Source organism: Halichoerus grypus, chromosome 6, assembly GCF_964656455.1.
Source record: "Halichoerus grypus chromosome 6, mHalGry1.hap1.1, whole genome shotgun sequence".
In the NCBI taxonomy this organism is placed as follows: Eukaryota; Metazoa; Chordata; class Mammalia; order Carnivora; family Phocidae; genus Halichoerus; species Halichoerus grypus.
Window position 1 is genome coordinate 116,958,158 of NC_135717.1, and position 26,431 is coordinate 116,984,588.

The 26,431-nt window shown below is 39.1% G+C and overlaps 1 protein-coding gene across 2 annotated transcripts in view; it reads left to right on the forward strand.

Moving 5' to 3' along the window:
- Window positions 1–26,431, forward strand: part of DIP2B (disco interacting protein 2 homolog B) — a 222,341-nt gene that overhangs the window by 113,536 nt on the left and 82,374 nt on the right. For both annotated transcript variants that reach the window (XM_036098925.2, XM_036098926.2), the window contains exons 3-4: window positions 10,141–10,269; window positions 26,254–26,379. In XM_036098925.2, coding sequence (XP_035954818.1) covers window positions 10,141–10,269; window positions 26,254–26,379 — 255 coding nt within the window. The remainder of the gene's footprint in view (window positions 1–10,140; window positions 10,270–26,253; window positions 26,380–26,431) is intronic.

Consider the following 26,431-nt stretch of genomic DNA (forward strand, 5'->3'; position numbering starts at 1 on the left):
CAGAGACCTTAGTACTTCATTTTCTCTGTTCACAAGCAAGCTAATCATGTGGTCACCAAAACAGCCTGATTCATGTGTTCAAACTGGGAGGCTTCCCTCCTTCAGGTGGGTCTGAGAAGAGACCTACTCAGCTCTGTTTGGCAACTCTTTACCACTTAAAATTGCCCTTGAATGGGTGCCTGGGTGGCTCATTTGGTTAAGCATCTGACTCTTCATTTCACCTCAGACTGTGATCTCAGTGTTCTGAGGTCAGGCTCGGTGTGAGGCTCTGCACTGGGCATGGAGCCTGCTTGAGATTCTCTCTCTCCCTCTGCCTCCCCCTCCTTCCCCCTAAAAATAAATAAATAAATTGCCTTGAAGTTCAGTAGTGGCATCTTCTTTTGGGCCCACGTCTCTTGTTTTAGGACATTACTGCAGCTTCTGTTTTTGATGGCATTGGTGTAAACAATGCATTCTGTCTTCATATATTTGATATTGTCTGCAACCTTTGTGTATTTGTTTTTCTTCTTTGTCCTTAGCCTTTGTCCCACTCTCTTTCACTTCATTTAATTATGTTTGTCTCCTGCTTTAGAATTGAATCTCACCTTTTCCATGTTCCTTCTTGGCCTAGGTTTGCACATTATTTTTTCCCCAATCCCTCACATACTGCCCTTTTAAGGATAAGACCTCTCAGTTTATGAATTTGATCATGTGTCGACATTCTCTAGCTTGTCCTGGTAAGACACTCTGGTGACCTAGAGGTTTTCCCCAAACTTGGATTTCTTTTGTGATTGCTGCTTATTTTGCTGGAGGGTGTTTGCTCACCGGTATTCCAGTCCGTATCCACATGCTGCCTTTGCCGGCAGCTCCACACCCCTTTCATCACTGTTCTTTCCCATTCGGTCCTGCCTTTGAGATTGTGCAAGCCTGTAGATGACTACAGAAAACCTTGTGTTGTATGCTGTCTCTCTGAAGCCTCTGATAACCCCTCTAGAAGATAGTCTGTGACCCTATTTTTCTTTCTTTCTTTTGTTTTGTTTTTATTTTAATCACCCAGTGCTCATCATGACCTGTGCACTCCTTAATCCCCATCACCTATTTCACCCATCCCCCCACCCAACCCCCCTCTGGTAACCATCAGTTTACGACCCTGTTTTTTGTTTTTGTTTTTGTTTTTAAAGATTTTATTTATTTATTTGACAGAGAGAGACACAGCAAAAGAGGGAACACAAGCAGGGGGGAGTGGGTGAGGGAGAAGCAGACTTTCCGCGGAGCAGGGAGCCCGATGTGGGGCTCAATCCCAGGACCCTGGGATCATGACCTGAGCCGAAGGCAGATGCCCAACGACTGAGCCACCCAGGCACCCCATGACCCTGTTCTTCTTAATGACTGTGCATGAGTATGAAAATTGTGAAAGGTACAATTTTTTTTTTTTTTGCATAAAACTTGCCTAGCTTAGAGATACACAAATAAGCAGGCTTTTCATATTAACATTTGACCATGCCCTTTAAATTGGTATCTCTCCATTTTTGTCTTTGTTTTTCCCAGTCACTCACTATCATTGGTGGAGCTGAGGAGACAGACAAGATCTTAATTATGTATTTTAGCCAAAATTGTGGGTGCCTACACTGTGAGACCCAGAGCTGGTTACTGCAGGAGGTACAAGATGAGTTAAGACCAGACTCTGACCTCAAGTTATTTGTAGTAGGAGGAGTACAAGTTACAAGTAGGAGAGATAAGACAGATATACAAATGAGGATTATAAAAGATACAGTAAACTAAGCATTGTAAGAGAGTTCTGAACAACGAACTGTGGAAATTCAAGGGATGTGAACTTAAAACCAGCTATTGAAATCAGGTATGGCATTTTGGAATGTTCCAGAACATTTCCAACTATATAAATATTAAGTAGGCAGAATGTCTCTTGGTGTGTGTGGAGGGGTGGGGGTGACATCTATTTTATTTTATCTATTTCATTTTGATTTAAAAGTTCCTTCCCGAGTGAGGATCGCATCCTAATGGAAAAAACATGGAATTTTGTATTCCAGTCCCAGTTCTGTGCTTTCATTTGCTAGGTTTGGATAGTAGTATAGTCTGGAGTGCACACACATTGCAGTCATATCTGTTCCCACATTCCTTATCAGAAGGAAGTCCACTATCTTCCTCGGGGGGGCTTCTCTGAATTGTTCAAGAACCCCCTGGGATATAGCTAGAGCAGAAAAAGGTGGTCAGTGCAGTTTCCACACCCAAAAGGGAAGAGCCCCATAGTCTGCTGCTGCTTTTCAGTACCTCACGGGGGAGTTTTGAATACTGGTCCTCACCTGGTGACCAGTGGTACCAACCCACTGTTAAGCATGCTTTCTGGACAGAGGAGCCCAGTCTCTACTCAGCTCAGCCAACGTAGCCGTCTTGAATTCTCAGAGCAGAGCTCTTCGTATAGTACTCTTTCAGCTCCATGCTCAGCCAGTTTCCTGATGCCAGGTGGCCTGGGAAGCTCTGGGTCAGGATCTGTTCAAACACCTGCCACTTCCCAGACCCAGAACCTCTAACTCCCCTTTCTCTCAGAATCCACCCCTAGGAATCAGGCAGGTGGGTGGCCCCTTTTCCAGGCTCCAAATGCAAACACTCTTCATTCTTTCCTCCCTTTCCCCAGCCAGTGAGGTTAATCACCTATCCTTCTAAGGCAGGCTCTTAGCAAGGGAGTGGGGAGGAACACGGGATGGGACTTTAGCTCCAAAAGGAAGATTCCCCAAGTGATTCACCGGTACCCTCACCCACCCTTCTTGTACCAGGTGGGAGTGGAGGCTCCATTTATAATGATTCAAGGTGATTACTCATTCTCTCAGTATAGAAAAATAAATTTAATCTGTGATGGGTGTCCTCCCTTAATGGTGTCTATCAGAGAATGTTATTGTGAAGGTAAAATGAGATGGTGTCATGAAAGTTTAAAGAGCCATAGAAATGTTATTATCATTATTATTCTGTCATTTCCTGTTTAAATCCCTTCAAAGACCGCTCTTTTGGCTTAGCATAAGTGGCCCAACCCAGCTTTTCTTCCAGCCTCGTTTTTTATCGCTCTATCTCTTTCGCTGTCCCCATCAGTCTTTCTTACACTTGTCAAGGCTTTTCCTCCCTCTCTGGACTTCTACAAATACCATGCTTTTGTAGAAAGTGGCTTTTCCTTCTCTTTGCCTTACTAAAGCCAGTATCAGTGTCTCCTCGTAACAGATCTTCCCTGAAATTCTAATACAAACTAAATTGCCCATTCTGTGGGCCTTCAGAGCGCCTGGTTCTTTTCCTTTCAGCCCATACGTGGTGTAAAAGATATACAGGAAGTGGTGGTCACTTATTTAATTTCTTTTCTGTACTCCAGCACCAAGAGCAGTGAGCATATCTGCTCTGTTTACTCTAAAACGTTGAATTATTACATTACTTGGTCCTCAGAGCCCATCCTGCTTTACTCTGTTACTCTTGCAGGTGAGAATATCTGCTAAATCATAGGCAGAGTTGAAAGATAAGAAGCTGAGGTTGGCTTTCTTCCATCTTCTTAAAGGAAATTTTGCATAGTTTTATACCAGTAAATATCAGCCTCTTTTTCAAGTCATCACTGTTACTGTGTTCAAACAATGGCATCATGGAAGTCTGTCTTTGTGAAAGAACAATAAATCATGTACATGTTGATCATTGAGAAGGGAGGCTTTGTATTGTAGAAGAAATTAAAATTTGTGGTTTTTCTTCAACTTATTAAATCTGGTAACATCATCATTAGTTAAACATAATGGCGACCCCTAGTGGATATTCTATACAACTGACCAAAATATCAGGAACCCTCGAACTAACAAGTCATTGTGTAATAATCAGCGAGTTATCTTTTTCTTTGGATCTCAAGTATGTTCACACTTGAATTTACTTATTTATTTTTAAAGATTTTATTTATTAATTTGAGAAAGAGAGAATGAGAGACAGCACCAGAGGGAAGAGGGTCAGAGGGAGAAGCAGACTCCCCACTGAGCAGGGAGCCCGATGTGGGACTCGATCCCAGGACTCCAGGATCATAACCCGAGCCAAAGGCAGTCGCTTAACCAACTGAGCCACCCAGGCACCCTCACACTTGAATTTAGAAGTTTTGAAGAAGACTTGATTTGTGAGGTCCACAGCTCTTGTTCCAGCATGTACCTGAATTAACTGTTTTTTAAAATTACTTTGATTTATACATAACTCTTTCTGTAAACAAAAGAATGAAATAGTGAAGAACTACAGAGTACCTCATCATTACTTAAGGGATTTTATGTCCTGTTTGGTCCTTATAAGTGCATATAAGTAGTTTTTAACATTTACAGTTGTAATCACCTTATGGACATGATATTTTGTGTTCTTTCATCACTTGACATTATTTCATTTAGACTATTTCACAGGTCTGCTGAGTCAACATATTTTTCTTTTTTTTGCGGTGTGTAATACCTTATTATGTTGATACATGTAGTGAATTCTATCTTTGCTTTTAATTTCTTACTATGATAGTGAAACTGTACACATCTTATTCGAAGTATAGAAATCTCTGTTTTCAGGCCCCAGGTAATTCCTGAGATCTGTTGGAGTGTGAAACCCTGGGCAAGGAATGATTCATGTTTGAGCAGCATCTTGCCTGCCCCGCTGACATTGGATGTACTGTTAAATAATGCCCTGCTGTGCTCCCATGTCCCCTGACCCTCCCTCTTCTCTTTGAGGAGACTTGAGGTACATTGTTTCCTGCCCCCTTCCATGACAAATTGTTGCCCTGGCAAGTAAGCTAAGGTAGAAATAGACTTCCACAGTTCTTTTAATCCAACCAGGACATTGTTTCCTCCCTCTCACCTCCAAATTTGTATTGATTTGTCAGTTACTTTTGGAAAAGGAGGCAACTGATTTTAGAAGATTGGAAAATCCTGCTTGTAGAGTCCTAATTTATCTAAAGAAGCTAAAAACTGAATATTATTTCAACTTCTTTTGGTCAGTCTATGTGGTATGACCTTTGAATTAAGAAGATCTAATATCATTTTTATTTTCTTTTTTACACTTAACTATTTCCTTGATGTTCTGTAATGAACATATATTTATGTTTTGAAAAAGATAACTTTTGTAAATTATAGCATCCCAGTAAAGCCTATGAAAAAATATATAAAACATTCATAATCTCATCCCCTAGAGATAATTGCTATTAACATTTTACTGTATTTGCTTCCAGTTTTTTCAATGCACATATAAAATATACTTGTATTATATTTTAAAAGATAAGCTAATTCATGGGAATAAAAATTTATAAAATTCATGTAAATTGGAGACTGATTATTTACATTCAAAAGGATTATCTACAGGGGTGCCTGGCTGGTACAGTCATGTGACTTGATCTTAGGGTCATGAGTTCAAGCCCCATGTTGGATGTAGAGATTACTTAAAAAAAAAAAAGGATTATCTACAGTTCCATTATTAAACTCCCCTGTTATACTTAAAGTGATTCAATTCCAAAGAATTCATTTTACTCTTTTTGTTTTTTCCTTTCTTTCTTTCTTTCTTTCTTCCCTCTTTCTTTCTTACTCTCTTTCTTTCTTTCTTTCGCTTCTTTTGAACTTCAAGCAGGTGTATTGCAAATTTAAGCCAAGGTTGTTCTGTCAGAAATCCATGTTTCTGTGGCATTGTGCTTCGTGGCCACCCAAGGAATACTCAGTGAACAAACTTGTCAGCCACGTATTAAAACTGCAAGTCGACCTTCTGGTTTCATTTCTGACAAGCTACAACAAAATGATTGTCATGGTTTTAGACCCAAAAGGGACCTGGTCTGCTTGGATGACTAAATTCCTGAGAGAACTGAGAACTGAGCAGAGCATCATAGTAATGTTGCTTGGTGGATAGAGTGTTGTGAGACCTTTTTTTTTTTTTTTATTTCCCCCAGTACCAGCTCAGTAGATCTCTTGCTAAGTGTCATCTGACTCAGTTCTCATCAGATGTCTGTTTGATCTCTGATAACGCTTAGATAATCCTGAGTAGAAATATTCATTCTCTTGCATTTTTCCTCAAACAAATGTATCAACTCCCACTTCCCCTATCACTGCCCTGTCATTTCTTTGAAACAAATTCTATTCTTTGACCTATATTATCTTCTTTCTCCTAAGTAATTACATTGAAGAATACAAAGTAAAAGCATAAGTGAGAGGAATGGTAAAAAATACATAAACCTTTGGTGTCCATCCTTTGTGAAATGAGAATCTGTGTTCATGCTTTTCATCCTTTGGATTATTACCTATCTAATTCAGAAGCTCCTTGTTTCTTAGCAGGGTGGTTTGGTCTGTCCTACTTATTTAACTTAAAAAGTAATCAGTGATGGGTAATTCAGATACAGGTTCACTGTGACACCCTCTCCCGCAAAGTAATACAAAGCTAGTGTTTTAAACTTAGTGCTCTAAGTTAAACCATTTTCTCCGTGCATATTTACAGGCAGAGTAGCTCATGTGTACTAATCTGATTTCCTTCCTGTATAGATCATCTGACAATATAAATAAAAATAGCCCTTTCTATATTTTGTTCTCTATTTAAAGTTAATTGGAATATGCTTTAAATGATTTCTCTAATGAAAGGCTGAAAATTTTATTTGGAGGGGCTTTTTGCAGAATCTTGTACATGAAGGCAGTTGATTTTTTTTTTTTTTTAAAGGAACTATTGTCTAGCCGCTGACTAAATCCTGAAGCATTTAGATGTTCCTAAACTATATTATTAATTCTGATTGCTTTCCTCCTAATAGTCTTGGGAGAATTTTCATACCCTTTTCTGGTTGAGAACCAGTGGAGTTAGATCTGGGTTTGAATCCTGGCTCTGCCATCCCTTGGCTGTGTGACTTGGCATAAAATAATCCATGTCTCTGATCTCTTTTCTGTAATAAGTTGATAGTGTTACTGCTGACTTTGTAGGATTCTTGTGAAGAATAAATAACATGTGAAAACTTCTAAATGCACAGTGCCTAGCACAAAACAAACCTTATTATTTTTTTATTTTTAGAGCAAGTGGTGGGGGTGGGGGTTAGAGGGAGAGGGAGAGAGAGACTCTTAAGCAGGCTCCATGCTCAGTGTGGAGCCTGATGTGGGGCTCAGTCTGTGACCCTGAGATCATGACCTGAGCCAAAATCAAGAATCGGACACTTAACCGACTGAGCCACTAGCTTTTGTTATTATAGACTGAGAGTTGGTAAGCTCCTTCTGCGAAGGGTGAGATAGTAGGTATTTCAGGCTTTGAGGACCATCAGTACCCGTCCCAGGTTCTCAGCGCTGCCTTGACAGTGTGAAAGCACCCCGAGGCAGTACGTAAACAGACGAGCACGGCTATGTTCTGATGAAACCAGTTAGAAAAATAAAAAGACATGGGCTATAGTTGGTTAACTCCTTTGTAAACTAAGAAATGAAATGAGGTATGAAAATATTAAGAATTCAGTATGGCTCTTCTGTGAAATGTATTATCAAAAGAATTTAGGTTAATTAAAAACTTCAATTTACAGGGGCGCTTGGGTGGTGCAGTTGGTTGAACTCCCAACTCTTTTTTTTTTTTTTTTTAAAGATTTTATTTATTTCAGACAGAGAGAGAGAGAGCATGAGTGGGGGGCGGGGGTAGAGGGAGAAACAGATTCCCCCCTGAGCAGGGAGCCCGATATGGGACCTGATCCCAGGGCCCCGGGATCATGACCTGAGCCGAAGGCAGACGCTTGACGACTGAGCCACCCAGGTGCCCCTAAGCACCCAACTCTTGGTTTCGGCTCAGGTCATGATCTCAGGGTCCTGGGATTGAGCCCCGTATCAGGCTCTGTGCTCTGTGCGGAGTTTGCTTGAGATTCTCTCTCCCTCTCCCCCGCCCCTCCCACTTGTGTGCGCGCACTCTCTCTCTCTCTTTCTCAAATAAATAAATCTTGGGGCGCCTGGGTGGCTCAGTTGGTTAAACCACTGCCTTCAGCTCAGGTCATGATTCCCAGAGTCCTGGGATCGAGCCCCGCATCGGGCTCCCTGCTCATGCAGGAAGCCTGCTTCTCCCTCTGCCTGCCGCTCCCCCTGCTTGTGCTCTTTCTCTCTTTCTCTCTCTCTTGCTATCTCTCTGTGTCAAATAAATAAATAAAGTCTTTAAAAATATATATTTTTTTTTTAAAAAAATAAATAAATCTTAAAAAAAAAAACCCTTCAATTTACAATCCCAGACATTACATTTCAAAATATCAGTGTTAAAATATGTTCTGCTCTGCTAATATATTTTATGTTAAAATTTTCAGCTGCCAGGAACCATCAAAAATAAACATTTCTAGATCCATAAAAGCACTTTAGTGGAGAGCATCCTAAAATATATTTTTCTTGCTTTCTTAAAAACAGTATATGAAAAATAATCTAACTATTAAAAAAAAAAAACTTTTAAATACTGTCTTAAGATTTTGTGGGCCAGGAATTTGAGCAGGGCTTGGTTGGGTGATTTTCGTGCTCCACATAGTGCCACTTAGGGTCACTAAGTGCTTTTCACCTGGTTCATGGGCTGGTCTAGAAGGTTCAAGATGGTTTCGCTCATATGTCTGGTGCCTTGGCAGGGGCAGGTAGAGAGCTGGGCTCAGCTGGGACTGTCACCAAGAGCTCTTATAGATGGCCTCTCTAGCATGCTAACCCTTTTTAAAAGATGATATGACATTGTCATGAGGAGTCTCAGTTCCTGTAGTACTGTGATGCCCTCAGCCTGCACAAGGTATGTAGGACTATTGCTTATATTCCCCAGACCACTGTGCTTTTTTATTTCTTGATTAGAAGCTGATTCTCACCTGTGATCTGGAGCAGTACATTCACTGGATAAGTGCCATCTTACTGTAGTGGGCACTTAATTTCCTATGTGTGAGATCCTTGCTGGGCACAATTAAGTGCTATTTAAGAAATTTAAAATATGCCATAGAAAAAGAAAATCCTGTAATACGTGACAACATGGATGAATCTGGAGGATATGATGCTGAGTGAAATAGGCCAGTCCCAGAAGGACAAATGCTATATGATTCCACTTTTATGAGGAGTCTAAAACAGTCATACTCAGAAAGAGAGTAGAATGGTGGTTGCTGAGGGGGGGATGGGGAATTGCTACTCAGTGGGTAAAAAGTTTTAGTTACGGGGAAGTCATCAGAGAGGGAGACAAACCATGAGAGACTCTTAACCATAGGAAATAAACAGGGTTGCTGGAGGCGCGGGGTGGGGGTATGGGGTAACTGGGTGATGGGCATTAAGGAGGGCACGTGATGGGATGAGCACTGGGTGTTATACGCAACTGATGAATTATTGAACTCTACATCTGAAACTGATGATGTACTATATTGTTGGCTAATTGAATTTAAATTTTAAAAAGTTTTAGTTATGCAAGATGAATGAGTTCTAGAGATCTGTTATACAACATGATGCTTGGAGTTTATAGTACTGTATTATACACTTATAAATTTATTAAAAGGGTATATCTTATGTTAAAAGGTCTTACTATAACTTTAAAAAATATGACTTAGGAGCTCACACCATTTGAGGAAAAAAAGGCAGTATAATACCAGAACTTAAAGTGTTTTTCTTCTGATTATTTTACCTGCTTATTTCCCCCTTCTCTGTATTTGTTATAAGACAGTAAATGTTGAGAGGGCAGAGAATGGGGACAGGCCAGGTACTGGAAAGGGACAAGTTCAGTAGTGACTCCAGTTGAAAGGGGCTAATAGACTTGACTTGAAGCTGTTTGCATAATAAACACCGTAATTTTGCTTAAATGACACGTTTATTTGGAGTAACTTATGGTGGGGGAGGCTAAAGCTCTCCATGCTTTCTTTGTACCATTATGCAGGATTAGGGGTTCATATACAGCCCTCCCCATTAATTCTTAGAATCTCTGGAATGGCCTTTTCACTTTACATTTAGCTTCTTGCTATTTCTCTCCCATCACCTGTTGACAACTACGACTCTAAGATTATATTTTTTAGCCTGGATGTCTTTGCATCATTTTTATGTGTGTATATTGATGCTCTCTAATCCTTTATTATAGATGGGGTAATAGTACTTACCTGAGAGTGTTGTGGGAATGCCATAAAGTGCTCAGAAACCTTTGCTGTTATTGTTGTCAGATAACCGTATTCCAAACTTCCTTTTTTAGAAACTGATTCAGCAGTGCAGAAAGAACATAGAAACCAGACACCCGCTCCGTCTGCAGCTCAAACTTCCGCTCCTTCTAAGTACCACCGAACTCGATCTGGGGGAGCCAGGGATGAACGATACCGATCAGGTGAGAAGGAACTGAAAGTTATCAGCAGAAGAGTTTTTAGTGACTGTAGTATGAACTCTATATCCTGAAAGCTTTTAATGTTTGGTTTTTTCCCATTGAAGGGCCAGCAGGTCTATATTAGTTCATTCATCAGTCATTTATTGTCTATTATGTGCCAGGTGTGGTAGATACTCGGTATTTGCTGGGGCTACAGCAGCAACTACAACGTTTCTGCACTCAAGGGCAGAAGAGGAGCCAGACAGGTACAAAGGCAACACGAATAAATAAATAAGAAGAGTGGGGGGCTAGGGTCACATAGGGTGGTCCTGGGAGAGCTCCGTGGACTGTTGGAAGAGGCAGATCCTTCTGTGTTTGCCAGAGCTGTAGATCAAGTCTTCTTACTAATGGAGCTGGAACAAAAACTCACAGTGAAATTTCAAATTAGTAAACTCTTAAACTTTCTTTCTTCTGACGCAGAAGGTCTCCCAAAGAAGGGAAAAGGCAACAGGCTGTGGCTGGCAGCGGGAACGTGCCCCTGCCATATCATGGCCAGGACTGATGAGCAGAGCAACAACTCCTGGCCCCTCAGGAGGACCTGTGGCATGGCAAGCCCATCCCGTGCCCACCCGTTGTCCAGTGTGCTAAGGCAGTCTCTGCAGCCCATTCACTGCCTTACAAAGTAGCAGAATTAAGCCATCAAACTAATTGCAGTGCTCTTTTTTACTTTCTTCAGATTTTTGACTCCTGTACCAGCCAACCTTTAATCTTTTCTTGAGTTGGAAAACAGTGTATATCACATCCTTTCAGAAACTGCTTTAGAGAAAATGAGGAAAAGGACATGGTTGCAGAGTTGTGTCAGACCTTTTGTGAGCTGATTTTATTAGATATGTATTTTTATACACTGAAAGAAAGGAACGAGAAGTGTTCCATCAAAAAAATAGAAATTCCGGGCGCCTGGGTGGCTCAGTTGGTTAAGCGACTGCCTTCGGCTCGGGTCATGATCCTGGAGTCCCTGGATCGAGTCCCGCATCGGGCTCCCTGCTCGGCGGGGAGTCTGTTTCTCCCTCTGACCCTCCCCCCTCTCTCTCGTTCTCTCTCTCTCTCAAATAAATAAATAAAATCTAAAAAAAAAAAATAGAAATTCCACGGCACACCAGAATTTTCCCTTATACCTAACCTGGTCTTGAGTAATCAGGGGAGGCTTTCTCAGAGAATTAGACATCTAAATGGTGTCACGGCAGACACACATTAGGGAGATAGCATCAGGTAGTAGACCTGAAAGGGGTTCAGTATGACTGGAACTTAGAATGCAAGGACCCAGAAATAGGTGGGAGATGAGTCTAGAAAGATCTCCAGGGACGAGATCTTGAGGAATGGTGAATACCATTGAAGGATTTCAGCAGGGCAGTTACGTAGATTTGTGTTTGTTCTAGAGGTTTGCTCCAGGTGCAGACTGCATGTTCTGCCATTCCTGCATCCCCGTGCCTGGCACAGGGCCAAACATACATAAGGGCTAAATAGAAATTTGGAGAAAAGAAAGAATAAAAGTAATTATTAGTTAAGAGATGGATTAGAGGGAGGTACAGCTGGGTGTAGAAAAACCGCTCAGGAGCTCCTCTTTGTTGCCAAGACCCAAGCCCGATTTCCCAGGCACCTTTTCAGGCTGGGGCCCAGGTTCAGCAGCAGTGGGTTCTGACCAGTCCAGAAGGGTTTGGGCCTCTAAACTCTCACCGCTGGCCTTCTGGGAGTTTTGTGGGTCCTCTCACCCCACCCCTTTTTTTTTGGTTTGTTTTTACGGCATATAATAAAAGGATTAGTAAGGAACCAAAAAGGTGATTCTCTATCCTATGTCCAGGCTGATCACGTACAGAAAAAGGCTATAGTGACCTTTAGTGTAAAATTTTGGCCTTTGTCAACTAACACCTAACCGTCATCTCCAGCGCCTGTTATTTTATACCAGTTCTCTCAGATTTACCCCAAATGTTGGAAAGTGTAGTCTATGAATCAAATACTGGTTACCAGACTGTGGAGTCTCTTAGTTAGGTGCAGGGGTTTTGAAGGTTTAAGAGTAGGGTTTTGGATATTTGTCTACAGGGACTTTTTCTTTTGAGGTAGTAGCAAGCAGGCCAGAGAGGAGGTAAAGTAGGGAAGAAAAGCTGATTTAAAAACCCTGAAGATATTGAAAGCTATGAGACTGCTGCAATGCTGTCATGAGGGGGCACATGAAAGAGGAGGCATGCAAGCATGGATTTTAGGTGAAAATCACATTTTTCAGTATATTAGGACTTACTTAGCCAAATTGCAAAGGAAAACTCAACAAATTGTGGCTTCTTTTTTTTTTTTTTAAGATTTTATTTATTTATTTGACAGAGTGAGACAGTGAGAGAGGGAACACAAGCATGGGGAGTGGGAGAGGGAGAAGCAGGCTTCCCGCGAAGCAGGGAGCCCGATGTGGGGCTCGATCCCAGGACTCTGGGATCATGACCTGAGCCGAAGGCAGACGCTTAATGACTGAGCCACCCAGGCGCCCCTTATGAAGAAGAAGAAATCAACGGTCGCAGCAGAAGTAGAGCAAATAAATGGTAGAAATTGTTGGAAGTTGAACTTCACCTCTTTGTGACAGTGGCATGAGAACATAGGGTGTGTTTAGCAAAAATCACAAGCATTCAGAATAAACTGGAGGGTACACAGAAAGGATTTAGTGATGTTAGTGAGTGTAACTGGAAAGTCCTTTCTTATTTGGTGGAGGCTTATTAATACCTATGACATTTCAACTAATCATAATCAAATCTAAGTAGACTTTAGTATTTCATGTTTCGGACATGGTGTCAAGAGTTTATATTTATTCAGAGTTATATCTGACCTGATTCTGTTCTTTGCACTTAGCCAAAGTGCAAAAGGTTAATACCTTTTTTTTCCTGCATATCAAGGCATGACACACCTTTCTACACATGTGTTATGGTCACAAGTGTAGAAAATAGTTGGTGCCTGAGATGGATAATGATCTTATGGTTAGTCATTCTGACAACTCCTTTAAAGTTAAATTTTTGAGCAATTAGCTACCTCAAACAAAACAACAAAAACAAAAACAAAAAAGGACTTTTAAAGTATTTTATCACCTTTTCAGCTCAAACAGTAGTGCTGGAAAATGATACCCAGCTTTCACGTGCTTCTGACAAAGATGTCCGAAGTCAGCCGTGTCTGGGGACTGAAATTCGGAAGTGACTTCTTTATCAAAGATCAGGATGAATTGTATGCTGGTGAATGAGTCAAAGCCAGTTAGGAGAGCTGCCTGTTTTTATCAATAAGAAGCTTTGCTAATATAGTAACGGTGAACATCTCCTTTTGACACTGATGTATGGGCCAGGGCTTATCATGTTAGAAAATAGATGGGTGGTTTGATTTGTTCTGTGGCCTGATGCTAGAATCCTTATGGTAAAGAAGAACATGCTCTGTAATTGTTAATTATCCAAATATTACGGGCCTTGTAAAGCTTGATTATTGTGAATAATTCCCGTTTTTAGCAAGTTTGCTATTACATGTTTCATATCTCATGCAAAAATACTCCTGGAATGTGTTATTTTTAATTAATAACTGTAAGTATTTGATTTGCTGTTGTTGAGGAAGTGCTTTTTCTCAGTATAAGCAGTTAATCATTTGTTTTCCATGACAGCTAAGAACCATAATTTCATCTAATATAAGGACACTTTTCACATTTTAACATGTCTGAAATCAAGATATGTTTTATATAGGATGGCATCATAGATTCAATAAAATATGGTATTCTTGATTCAACTAAGTAAACCTCAGGGACACTAAAGTAGTATAATAAATATAAATGCAGTGTAATACTATTTCAGAGCCGTAAGTAAGTTGGTACTGTGGTCTTAATACTTTAAAAAGTATTAAGTATTTTATTTATAATACTTTATTAAAGTAAAGTATTTTACTTTGAAATACTTTAAAAAGCAATACTTTAAAACTTTAAATATTCAGGGGTGCCTGGGTGCCTCAGTGGCTAAGCGTCTGCCTTCGGCTCAGGTCATGATCCCGGGGTCCTGGGATCCAGCCCCACCTCGGGCTCCCTGCCCGGTGGGAAGCCTGCTTCTCCCTCTCCCAATCCCCCTGCTTGTGTTCCCTCTCTCGCTGTGTCTCTGTCAAATTAAAAAAAAAAAAAAAAAAACTTTAAATATTCATACATTTTTTTACCCAGATACTCCACTTCTAGGAATTTATTTTATACAAATACCTACGTATGTGCACAAAGATATATATGCAAATATCATTGTTGTAATATCATTCATAATAAAACAGTGGTTAAATAATTTGTAACAGATCCACACAATGGAACTGTATGAAAGTTGATTTTCAAATTCTGGGAAGGCTCATAGAAAAGCAATGAGGTAGATTTTTTTGTGCAGATATGGAGAGATGTACTGTGTGTGTGTGTGTATATATCTATATATATATATTTTAAGATTTATTCATTTCAGAGAGAGAAGTGGGATTAGTTCTGAGAAGAGCTGGATCTGGGGAAAATTTTTACTTCAGCATTCTATGTGCTTACATCTTTTTAATTTTTAAAGATTTTATTTATTTATTTGACAGAGCTAGCACAAGTAGGGGGAGCAGCAGAGGGAGAGGGAGAAGCAGGCTCTCCGCTGAGCAGGGAGCCCGAAGTGGGACTCGATCCCAGGCCCCTGGGATCATGACCTGAGCCGAAGGCAGATGCTTAACTGACTGAGCCACTCAAGCGCCCCTGCTTACATCTTTTTCCAATATGTATATTAATTTTTTTCCAGTTTTTTAAAATTGTGGTAAAATACAAAATACATATAATATAAAATGTATTTATATTATTTTTAAACAAAAAAAATAGCAGATAGGTTTTTTCCTTTCTTTTATTGAGGTATAATTGACATATTACATTAGGTCAGATGTACAACACAATGGTTCGATATTGTAAAATGATCACCACAATAAGTCCACCACCACACATAGTTACAAAAAATTTTTTTTCTTGGGGTGAGGACTCAAGATTTATTCTCTTAGGGGCACCTGGGTGGCTCAATTGGTTAAGCATCTGATTCTTGATTTTGATTCAGGTCGTGATCTCAGGGTTGTGGGATTGAGCCCTGCGTTGGGCTCTGTGCTCAGTGGGGAGTCTGCTTGAGATTCTCTCTCTGTCCCTCTGCCCCTCTCCCTGCTCTCTCTTCCTAAATAAATAAATTAAATCTTTTAAAAAAAGATTTATTCTCTTAGCAACTTTCAGATGTACAATACAGTATTATTAACTATAGCCACCATGCTGTACATTCCATCCCCATGACTTAATTATTTTATAACTGGAAGTTTGTAAAAGAGTTTTAAAAATGATAGCCCTGGATAAATGATTTAAAGCCTTAAATCAGTTACTGTTCTTAATGATTTTTACTCTTAAGTATGGATTCTTCCAACATAATATCGGGAGCTAAATGGAACAGTAACTCCCTCTGTCACCCTAATTGAGAACTTTATTTCTGTGTCCAAATCTGATCTCTGATATGGTGGCATTTGCTAAGGTAGCTGCCACGGATACACCAGGACCATTTTATTTCTATATTAACATGCTTCCTTGTGCCAAGGAAAGTAAATTGAGTTTATTTCAGTTCAGCAAGAATTTATTGTAGACCTCCTATGAGTTGAGCACAATTTAGATGCTAGAGAAACACAGAAATACAAGAATCTGTTGTTAAACCCAGGAACCCTTTATACAAGGTAGAGGCAGGATAGACGAGGGGGTGACAGGGAAAGGAGCCTGGGAACTGGGCACTGTCGAGGGCAGGCTTCGTGGAGGTGTTGAAGGATGAGTAGCTGTTTGCTATATAGATATTCCAGGCTAACGATACATTATCTGTATAGGGGAATGTGAAATGCAAATTAAATTTCATTTAAATTTAAACTAAATTAAAATTTCACTCTCCATCCCCACTAGCCCACAGCGTGGTGCCAAAATTAATGTGATATCCTAATGTTCCAGAACTTAATAGTTGCTACCTCTACCATAATTAAAAATGTTGAAGTGGTTCGTACCTTAGAAATTGGTAAAAATGGCGTGATTACTTGATGGCTTGCAGGTAACTCTTAACTGTACTTCTCTGTTTACTGACTCAACCTACCCATGCGTCTGTCTGCCTCTCAGTCTGTCCATTATCTACCTACTTGTCTGTCTATCTGTCCATCTATCTATCCATTCATCCATCCTAGCAGGTAAGGGCACTTAGAGTCTGTTCTGCCCCATAGATGTACTTAAGCCCATCTATGGCACTTACGCATCATGTCTTAACCACTTCATAAAAACAAGCCAAAAATAGGAGCAGCTACTTTAAAACTGTAAAATAACATTTTTCACTTATCTCTTGGGGAAAAATGAAAAAAATGGTTCAGTGTTGTCCATAGATGTAGGGAAATGGACACTCTCATACCTTGTTGGTAGAAGTGTTACTAATGAGATTGGATCTTTTGAATATGTTTATTGACCCTTTATGTTTATTCTATAAACTACCTGTCCAATGCCTAAGCCTATTTTATTAAGGTTAAGCTGTTGATCTTTTAAAAAATTTATTTGCAAGAATTTTTTTTAATCTTAACGGTGCTAACATTTAAATTGTACTAGAGGTATTAATGCAAGTAGACAAGAGAAATCAACTAGACGTATAAGAATTAGAAAAGAAAAAGTATAACTGTATTTGTACTTGGTATGATGTTTATTTAGAAAACCAAGAGAGTCAATGGCAAAATTAATCTAATGAAATAATTTAGTCAGGTAGCAAGATATAAAATTAGTACAGAAATCAGTGGCCTTCATGTATGCAACCAATAACCAGTTAAAAGATACAATGGTAGAGCAAATTTCATTTACAGAAGCAATAGAAAAGATAAGACCTATTTAGGAAAAACATAAGAAATGTGTAAAGCCTTTAGGAAGGAAACTTTAAAACACCCTGAAAGATACAAAGTAGACATAATAAATGGAAAAGCATCCCTTATTCTTTGATAGGATAATTCAGCATGACAAAGATGGCAGGACTCCCTAAATTAGTTTATAAATTTAATCCAGTCCCAGTAACACTATCAAATTTATCTGTGGAGCTAGAAAACATGTTTTTGAAATTCATTTGGGAAAATAAATATGTAAGAATAGCTAGGAAACACTGAGAAAGAAAACCTATGAAGAGTGACTATACCGACTAGATATTAAAGCATACTCTATAAAATAGTGCGGTATGGCACACAAAGTGGCAGACAGACCATTGAAATAGAATAACAGGTGCGGAAATAGACCAAAGTACCTCTGGGATTTAGTGTATAATAAAGATAGCCTTGGGGGCGCCTGGGTGGCTCAGTCGTTAAGCGTCTGCCTTTGGCTCAGGTCATGATCCCGGGGTCCTAGGATCGAGCCCCACATCGTGCTCCCTGCTCCACAGGAAGCCTGCTTCTCCCTCTCCCACTCCCCCTGCTTGTGTTCCCTCTCTCGCCGTGTCTCTCTCTGTCAAATAAATAAAATTTAAAAAATAAATAAAAAATAAAGATAGCATTGTAAATCATTGGGTCAGAAATGTGCTTTTTAATAAATTGGTGCTAGGACAGCTGGAAAAATACAAAGTAAATCCATTCCTCACACCATATGCCAGCAAAAACTTCAAATGGATCAGAGATCTACATTTAAAAAAAAAAAAAAGGTAAGTACTGAAAGAAAACAATTTTTCTATAATGTGGGCTTATAGAAAACCTTATGGGAGGAAGGCTTTCTGAGACTCAAAATCCAGATGTGATGAGACTACATACAAATGTTTTTACTGTGGTAAAAAATACATAAATTTACCCTCTTGAACAATTTTAAGTGTAGGTTTCAGTATTAACTATGTGCATATTGTTACATAATAACTGTCTAGAACTCTTTGATCTTATACTTAATGACAATTCCCTGTTTCCCTCTCCCTCAGTCTCTGCCAACCACCTTTGTACTTTCTACATCTAAGAATTTGAGTACTTTAGGTATCTTTTGTAAGGAGAACCAAGCAGTATTTTGTTTTTTGGTGATTGTTTTATTCCACTTAGCATAATGTCCTCAAGGATCATCCATGTTGTAGCATATGATAGGATTTCCTTCTTTTTTAAGGTTGAATAATAGTCCATTGTATATACATATACCATTTTCTTTATACATTCATTCATTCATGGACATTTAGGTTGCTTCCATGTCTTGGGTATTATAAATAATGCTGCATTGAACATTTGTGTGCAAATATCTCTTTGAGATCCTGCTTTCAGCTCTTTTGGATATATACCTAAGAGTGGGATTGCTAGATCATATGATAGTTCTATTTTTCATTTTTTGAGGAACCTGCCATACTGTTTCCATAGCAGCTGCACCATTTCACAGTCCCACCAACAGTGCACAAGGATTCTAATTTCTCCACATCCTCACCAACACTTGCTCTTTTCTTTTCTTTTTTCCCCTCTCCCTTTCCCTCTCCCCTCCCCTTTCTCTTCCCCTTCCCCTATTCCTTTTCCTTTCCTTTCCTGTGGCTATCCTAATTGGTGTGAAGTGATATGCCATTGTGGTTTTGATTTGCATTTCCCTGATGATTAGTTATGTTGCGCATCTTTTCATACGATTGTTGTCCATTTGTTTATCTTCTTTGGAGAATGTCTACTTGAGTCCCTTGGCCATTTTAAAATTGGGTTACTTGGGGCGCCTGGGTGGCTCAGTCGTTAAGCATCTGCCTTCGGCTCAGGTCATGGTCCCAGGGTCCTGGGATCAAGCCCCACATCGGGCTCCCTGCTCCACGGGAAGCCTGCTTCTCCCTCTCCCACTCCCCCTGCTGTGTTCCCTCTCTTGTTGTCTCTCTCTCTGTCAAATAAATAAATAAAATCTTTATTTTTATTTATTTATTTATTTATTTATTTTTTTAAATTTATCTGAGAGAGAGAATGGGAGACAGAGCATGAGAGGGGGAGGATCAGAGGGAGAAGCAGACTCCCCGCTGAGCAGGGAGTCCGATGCGGGACTCGATCCCGGGACTCCAGGATCACGACCTGAGCCGAAGGCAGTTGCTTAACCAACTGAGCCACCCAGGCGCCCTAAATAAAATCTTTAAAAAAAAAAAGTGTTTCCTTTAAAAAAAATAATAAAATAAAATTGGGTTACTTGTTGAGTTGTAGGAATTCTTTATATATTCTGGACATTAATGCCTTATCTAGTATATGGTTTGCAAATATTTTCTCCCATTCTGTAGGTTATCTTTTCACTCTGCTGATTGTTCCTTTTGTTTTGCAGAAGCTTTTTCGTTTGATGTAGTCCCACCTATTTTTGCTTTTCTTGCTTGTGCTTACAGTGTCATATCCAAGAAATTATTATCCATTCCAAGGTTATGAAGCTTTTCCTCTTATGTTTTCTTTTAAGAGTTCTATAGTTTCAGGTCTTACGTGTAGGTTTTTAATTTGAGTTAATTTTTATATATGGTGCAAGATAAGTATCCAACTTCATTCTTTTATATGTGGATATTTCAGTTTCCCTGGCAACATTTGTTGAAGAGACTGTCATTACCAATTGTGCAGTCCTGGCACCCTTGTAAAGGACCCTTTGACCGATTAAACAAGGGTTAGTTTCCGGGCTGTCTGCTTTATTGCATTGGTCTATGTATCTGTCTTAATGCCAGTATTATACTATCTTGCTTACTCTGGCTTTCTGATATGTTTGAAATCTGGAAGTATAAGGCTTCCAGCTTTATTCCTCTTTCTTAAGATTGTTTTGGATATTTGGGGTTCTTTGAGACTTCATATATGTTTTAGGATGTTTTTTCCTATTTCCTATTTTCCCTATTTCTTCAAAAAGTACTGTTGGATTGTGATAGGTATAGCATTAAATCTATCTAGGTCACTGTGGGTAGTACGGATATTTTAACAATATTAGATCTCCAGTCCATGAACATGGGATATTTTTCCATTTATTTGTGTCTTTAATTTCTTTCAGCAGTGTTTCATAGTGTACAAGTCTTTTGTGTTTTGGTTGTGTTTATTTATAAATATTTTATTCTTTTTTATGCTACTATAAATGAGATTGTTTTCTTGCTTTCCTTTTCAGATGGTTTAATTATTAGTATTGAGAAACAACTGATTTTTGTATCTTGATTTTCTATCCTGCAGTTGTTGAAGTTGCTTATTAGTTCTAACAGTTGTATGTATGTGTAAAATCTTTAGGGTTTCCTACATATAAGATCATGCCATCTGCAAACAGAAACAGTTTTACTTCCTCCTCTCCAGTTTGGATGCCTTTTATTTCTTTTTCTTGCCTAATTACTCTGGCTAGGACATCCAGTTAAATAGAAGTGGTGAGAGCAATCATCCTTGCCTTGTTCCTGATCTTAGAAGGAAGAGCTTTCAGTTTTTCACTGTTGACTATGTGGTTAGTTGTGGGCTTTTCATATATGAATTTTATTATTTTGAGAGAATATCCTTCTATTCCTAGTTTGTTTAATATTCTTATGAAAGTGTGTTGAATTCTGTCAAATGCTTTTTCTGCATCTGTGATGGTCATATGATTTTTGTCCTTCATTGTGTTGATGTAGAGCCTTACATTTATTGATTTTCCTATGATTCAACATATAAATCCCACTCGGCCATGGTATATAGTCCTTTTAATATGCTATTGAATTCAGGTTGTTAGTATTTTGTTCACAATTTTTGCATCAGTATTAATCAGGGATATTGGTGTAGGTTTTTGTTTTGTTTTGTTTTTAAGATTTTATTTATTTATTTGACAGAGAGAGACACAGCGAGAGAGGGAACACAAGCAGGGGGAGTGGAAGAGGGAGAAGCAGGCTTCCCGTGGAGCAGGGAGCCGGATGCGGGGCTTGATCCCAGGACCCTGGGATCATGACCTGAGCTGAAGGCAGACGCTTAATGCCTGAGCCACCCAGGCGCCCCTTCTTTTCTTTTTTTAATTGAAGTATAGTTGACATGCAATATTACGTTAGTTTCAGATCTACAACATAGTAATTCAGCAAATCTGTACATTATGCTGTGCGCCCTGCAAGTGTAGCTATTATCTGTCACCATACATTGCTATTACAATACCTTTGATTATATTCCCTGTGCTGTACTTTTTTCCCCATGACTTACTCGTTCCATAAGTAGAAGCTTGTATCTCCCACTTCCCTTTAGCCATTTTGCTCATCTCCCTATTCCCCTCACCTCTGGCAACCATCAGTTTGTTCTCTGTATTTATGGGTCTGTTTCTGCCTTTTTAAAAATCTGCATCTTATTTATTTTAAAAATTCCAGTATGATGGGGCACCTGGGTGGCTCAGTCGTTAAGCGTCTGCCTTTGGCTCAGGTCATGATCCCGGGGTCCTGGGATCGAGCCCTGCATCGGGCTCCCTGCTCAGCGGGGAGCCTGCTTCTCCCTTTCCCACTCCCCCTGCTTGTGTTCCCTCTCTCGCTGTGTCTCTCTCTGTCAAATAAATAAATAAAATCTTTAAAAAAAAAAAATTCCAGTATGATTATCATACGGTGTTTTATTAGTTTCAGGTTACAAAATAGTGATTCAATAATTTTGTACATTACTCAATGCTCACCTTGATAAATATCATCACCACACAACATTATTTCAATATTATGGACTTTCCTATGCTCTACTTTTAATCTCTGTGACTTTTTTATTTTATAGCTGGAAGTTTGTACCTCTTAATGCCCTTTATCTATTTCACCCATCCGCCCCACCCATCTGGCCTCTAGCAACCACCAGTTTGTTAACTGCATTTAAGAGTCAGTTTGAGTTGTGTTTTTGAGTTCATATGGTATCTGTCTTTCTCTGTCTGACTTATTTCACTTGGCATAATACTCTCTAGATTCATCCATGTCATCGCAAATGGCAAGATCTTGTTATTTTTAATGGCCAAGTAATATTCCATTGTGTATTTATACCATATCTTCTTTATTCATTCTATCAGTGGACACTTGAGCTTCTTCTATATCTTGGCTATTATAAATAATGCTGCAATAGCCATCAAAAAATGAAATCTTGCCATTTGCAACAACGAGGATGGAACTAGAGGGTATTATGCTAAGCAAAATAAGTCAATCAGAGAAAGATAAGTATCATATGATCTTACTGATATGAGGAATTTGAGAAACAAGACAGAGGATCATAGGGGAAGGGAGAGAAAAATGAAACAAGATGAAACCAGAGAGGGAGACAAACCATAAGAGACTCTTAATCTCAGGAAACAAACTGAGGGTTGCTGGAGTGGACGGGGGTGGGAGGGATGGTGTGGCTGGGTGATGGACATTGGGGAGGGTATGTGTCATGGTGAGCACTGTGAATTGTGTAAGACTGATGAATCACAGACTTGTACCCCTGAAACAAATAATACATATGTTATTTAAAAAAATAATAAATAAATAAATAATGCAGTAAACATAAGGATGCATATGTTTTTGAATTAGCATTTTTGTTTTCTTTGGGTAAATATGCAGTAGTGGAATTACTGGACCATTTGATAGTTCTATTTTTAATTTTTTGAGGAACCTCCATACTCTTTTCCACAGTGGCTGCACCACTTTACATTCCCATTGACAGTGTACCAGGGTTCCTTTTTCTCCACATCTTCACAATACTTGTTATTGTCGTTTTCATTCTAGCCATTCTGACAGGTTTAAGATGAGATCTCATTGTAGTTTTGATTTACATTTCCAGACTCTTTGTTTAGGGTTTATATGAAGGTTCCATTATGTAGGCATTGGCCATTGGTGTTTAGCTCCATCCTCAACCCCTCTCCCCTCCCAAGAGGATGAAGGATGGGACTGAAAGTTCCAAGTTTCTAATCATGGCTTGGTCTTCCTGGTGACCAGCCCCAATCCTGAGGCTGTCAAGGACGCTACCAAGAGTTGCCTAATTCGAACAGAAGACACTCCTGTCACCCAGGAAATTACAAGGGTTTTAAGAGCTCAGTGTCAGGAAATGGGGCAGAGACCAACTGTATATTTCTTATTATGTCACATAATGTTTAATCTGCAACATTGAGAGGGACCTATGGAATATGAAAAACAAATTAACCTAGCTATATTACCCAGTGGAATAATATAACCACCAAAGGGGAAGGGGTGAGAACTATTCCAAATAGCTTTTGAACACAGTACTTTGACTCAGTGTAAAGACAAAAAGAAATACAAACAAATACTGAACCTCTAGTTAGACTTATTTTTCATAGTAATATGGGATAGTAATTTTGAAACTACTTTGTGTATTGTACGATTGAGTGAATGAATAAAATATATTGAGGATTTTGTGAACCAGGTTTCTTACTGTTAGAGAAGGGAGTTACAAGTGGAAAAGGGGAAGGTTGAATGAATTCTGTGGTGTTGAAATGGAATTAGAGTTATTAATATGAATTTATGGTTTTTAATATTGATGTAGATATATGTGTGTGAGTATTTTCACATTTATATTCCTTTATCCAATGAAAGGGCTTAGAAGAAAGATACCCCAATTGCACTGAGCACTCCTACTTTTAAGATCTTGGTTTCTAAATACCATTCTCCACTAAGAGGAGCCAAGGCTCCTTAGAGAAATGTCTAATTCTAGTGCTGGAACAGGGAACATACCTGGAATATCTTAGACCAGAAAAGAGCTACTGCTCAAAATGATGGGAATACGTCTAAAGGACATAAGAGCCAGTTTGATTTGGCCTAATTGGTCAAATTTGGGGTAATAGGACCATCAAAATAAGTAATGATAGTAACAGTAGCCATGGAATAAAATGAGAATCGATAGGTCTGTATTGATATAAATAAATTGGGGGAGAAAGGGATGCTTCTTCTTATAATAGAAAAACCAACTAATAAATACAGAAGTAATGATGGAGTTATAAAATCAATATTTTGGGGGCACCTGGGTGGCTCAGTCAGTTAAGCATCTGCCTTCGGCTCAGGTCATGATCCCTGGGATGGAGCCCCAAGTCCAGGCTCCCTGCTCAGTGGGAAGCCTGCTTCTCTCTTTCCTCCTTGCTCGCGCTCTCTCTCTCTCTCTCTCTCTCAAATAAATAATTTTAAAAATCTTTAAAAAATAAAATCAACATTTTGTAGCCATTATTATAATGATTGATTCAGCCAAGAATCATCAATGGATTCTGAAACTAATAGGTGAAAGTTTAATGAAATATGTAACAGTTACATCATCTCAAAAGCATTCACCCATAAATAATTTATTAATTACATAAAGGGAAGAATAGTAACTTTGCAATGGATTACTTTAGTAGACACCATCTTAACCAAGTAATCAGAGTTACTATCACCAGTAATGGGGCAGATGCTTCCTGACATAATGTTTCAAGAAGACATTACTTCTGTGGTATTCCTTCCAAAATGCAGGAATATGAGGGATCTAATTATGAAGGATATCAAGCCAAAATTAAGGGACATTGTACAATATAATTAGTCTGTACAATAATGTCAAGGTAATAAAAGACAAAAGTTGGGAAATTGTTCCAGATTATAGGATAATAGATGTGACAAGTAAATGTAATGTGTGATTCTATATTAGGTCTCAGATCAGGAACAAAGGAGGAAAAACTATAAAGGGCATTATTGAGAGATAGTAGGCTAAGTTGGAATATGGGTTGTGGGTTACATAATAGTTTGTATCAATTTTTAATTTTTGCATTTTGATAAATGTACTGTGGTTATATAAGAGTAAAATCCTTGTTCTTAGGAAATACATCTCAGCAATTTTTGGAATTAATCCTACAGAAACAGGATTAGACGTGTACTAAGGTGAAAATACTGAATTATTCTTGCTGTGAATAGTTGCTATGAATAGTAGCAAAACTTTGGAAACAAAGTTGCTTAAATAAATTATGGCATAGACATATAGTGAAATTCTATGCAGCCCTTTAAAATTATGTTGTAAGTCTATATTTACACAGAAAGATATTTCTGGTTATATTAGCGAAGGTTTTTTTGTTGTTGTTGCATGAAACAGGCTAGCTCAGGTTACCTTAAATAGCTGGGGTAAGTCATAGAAGCAGAGAACAGTTGAGAAATCCCTAGAAAAGGAGAGACAGCTTTGGGGGTCTCAACCCTGAAGTTCAAGAACTTTCCTTCTTTGTAGGGCATTATCTTTAAAGTGACTCAGTTCTAGGACCTGTGTTTTCTTGATTCAGTTTAAATTCCCCCTACCCTAATAAAAGGATCTGATTGGTCCACCTCTTATAAGGGGTGCCTTTACATAGCATAGACAGGCTTCTAAGGATAGTTTGCATGTCCCCTGACTGGGCCCATTCCTGAGAGGATGAAATTCTTGTGAACTAGAAAGCAACTTCAGTTGTTATCTACCTTCATAGGATTTTGCAGAAATGTAGAGGGCATTTTATGGTGGGAGTGGAGAATCTCAAGTTCTGTCTGGATATGTTAATTTTGAGACTCCATTTAGACTTCAAGGGGAGAACTGAATTCTCTTGTGGCCAAAGTGGCAAACAAGTACCATCAGCCCTTATATTTTTTCTAGATCAGAATCAGCCCTTCTGTTTCTGTGGTGTAGAACTGACGTGTCTCAACCCCTTTCAGATAGTTAAGTAGATCATAAGCGTCTTTTCCTGAAGAATAGTGAGTGTCCTCCAGGCACCTGCACAACACTCATTCCATTCAGCGGTGGGATTCCCTGCCTGGCACGGGTGCGTGTTAGACGCCCTACCCTCTCCCCACCCCTGCCCCCCGTCTTGTTCGGTGTCTGAAGCAGTCACATAATCATTCTGGGTTTCTTTTTCCTTCTTTGTAAAACTATGCTTGACTTCTTCTTTTGTCTCCTCTCTTTCATTTTTATTTTTAATTGTTACAACACAAAGTATAAGTAAAAATCACCTAAACATCCCTTTTTCAACAACTGAGGCAGTGATAGTTCAGCTCACAGAAGTAAACACTTTAAGAACCAGGAGCTAATAAATGCAAATGTTTAATCTTTCAGATATCCATACAGAAGCAGTTCAAGCCGCACTGGCAAAGCATAAAGAACAGAAAATGGCTCTGCCCATGCCAACCAAAAGGCGGTCCACATTCGTCCAGTCTCCTGCAGATGCCTGCACACCTCCTGGTAGGTCTATCAGAACCTCTCTCGGACAGTTACTCCTTTGATGTTCCTGAAA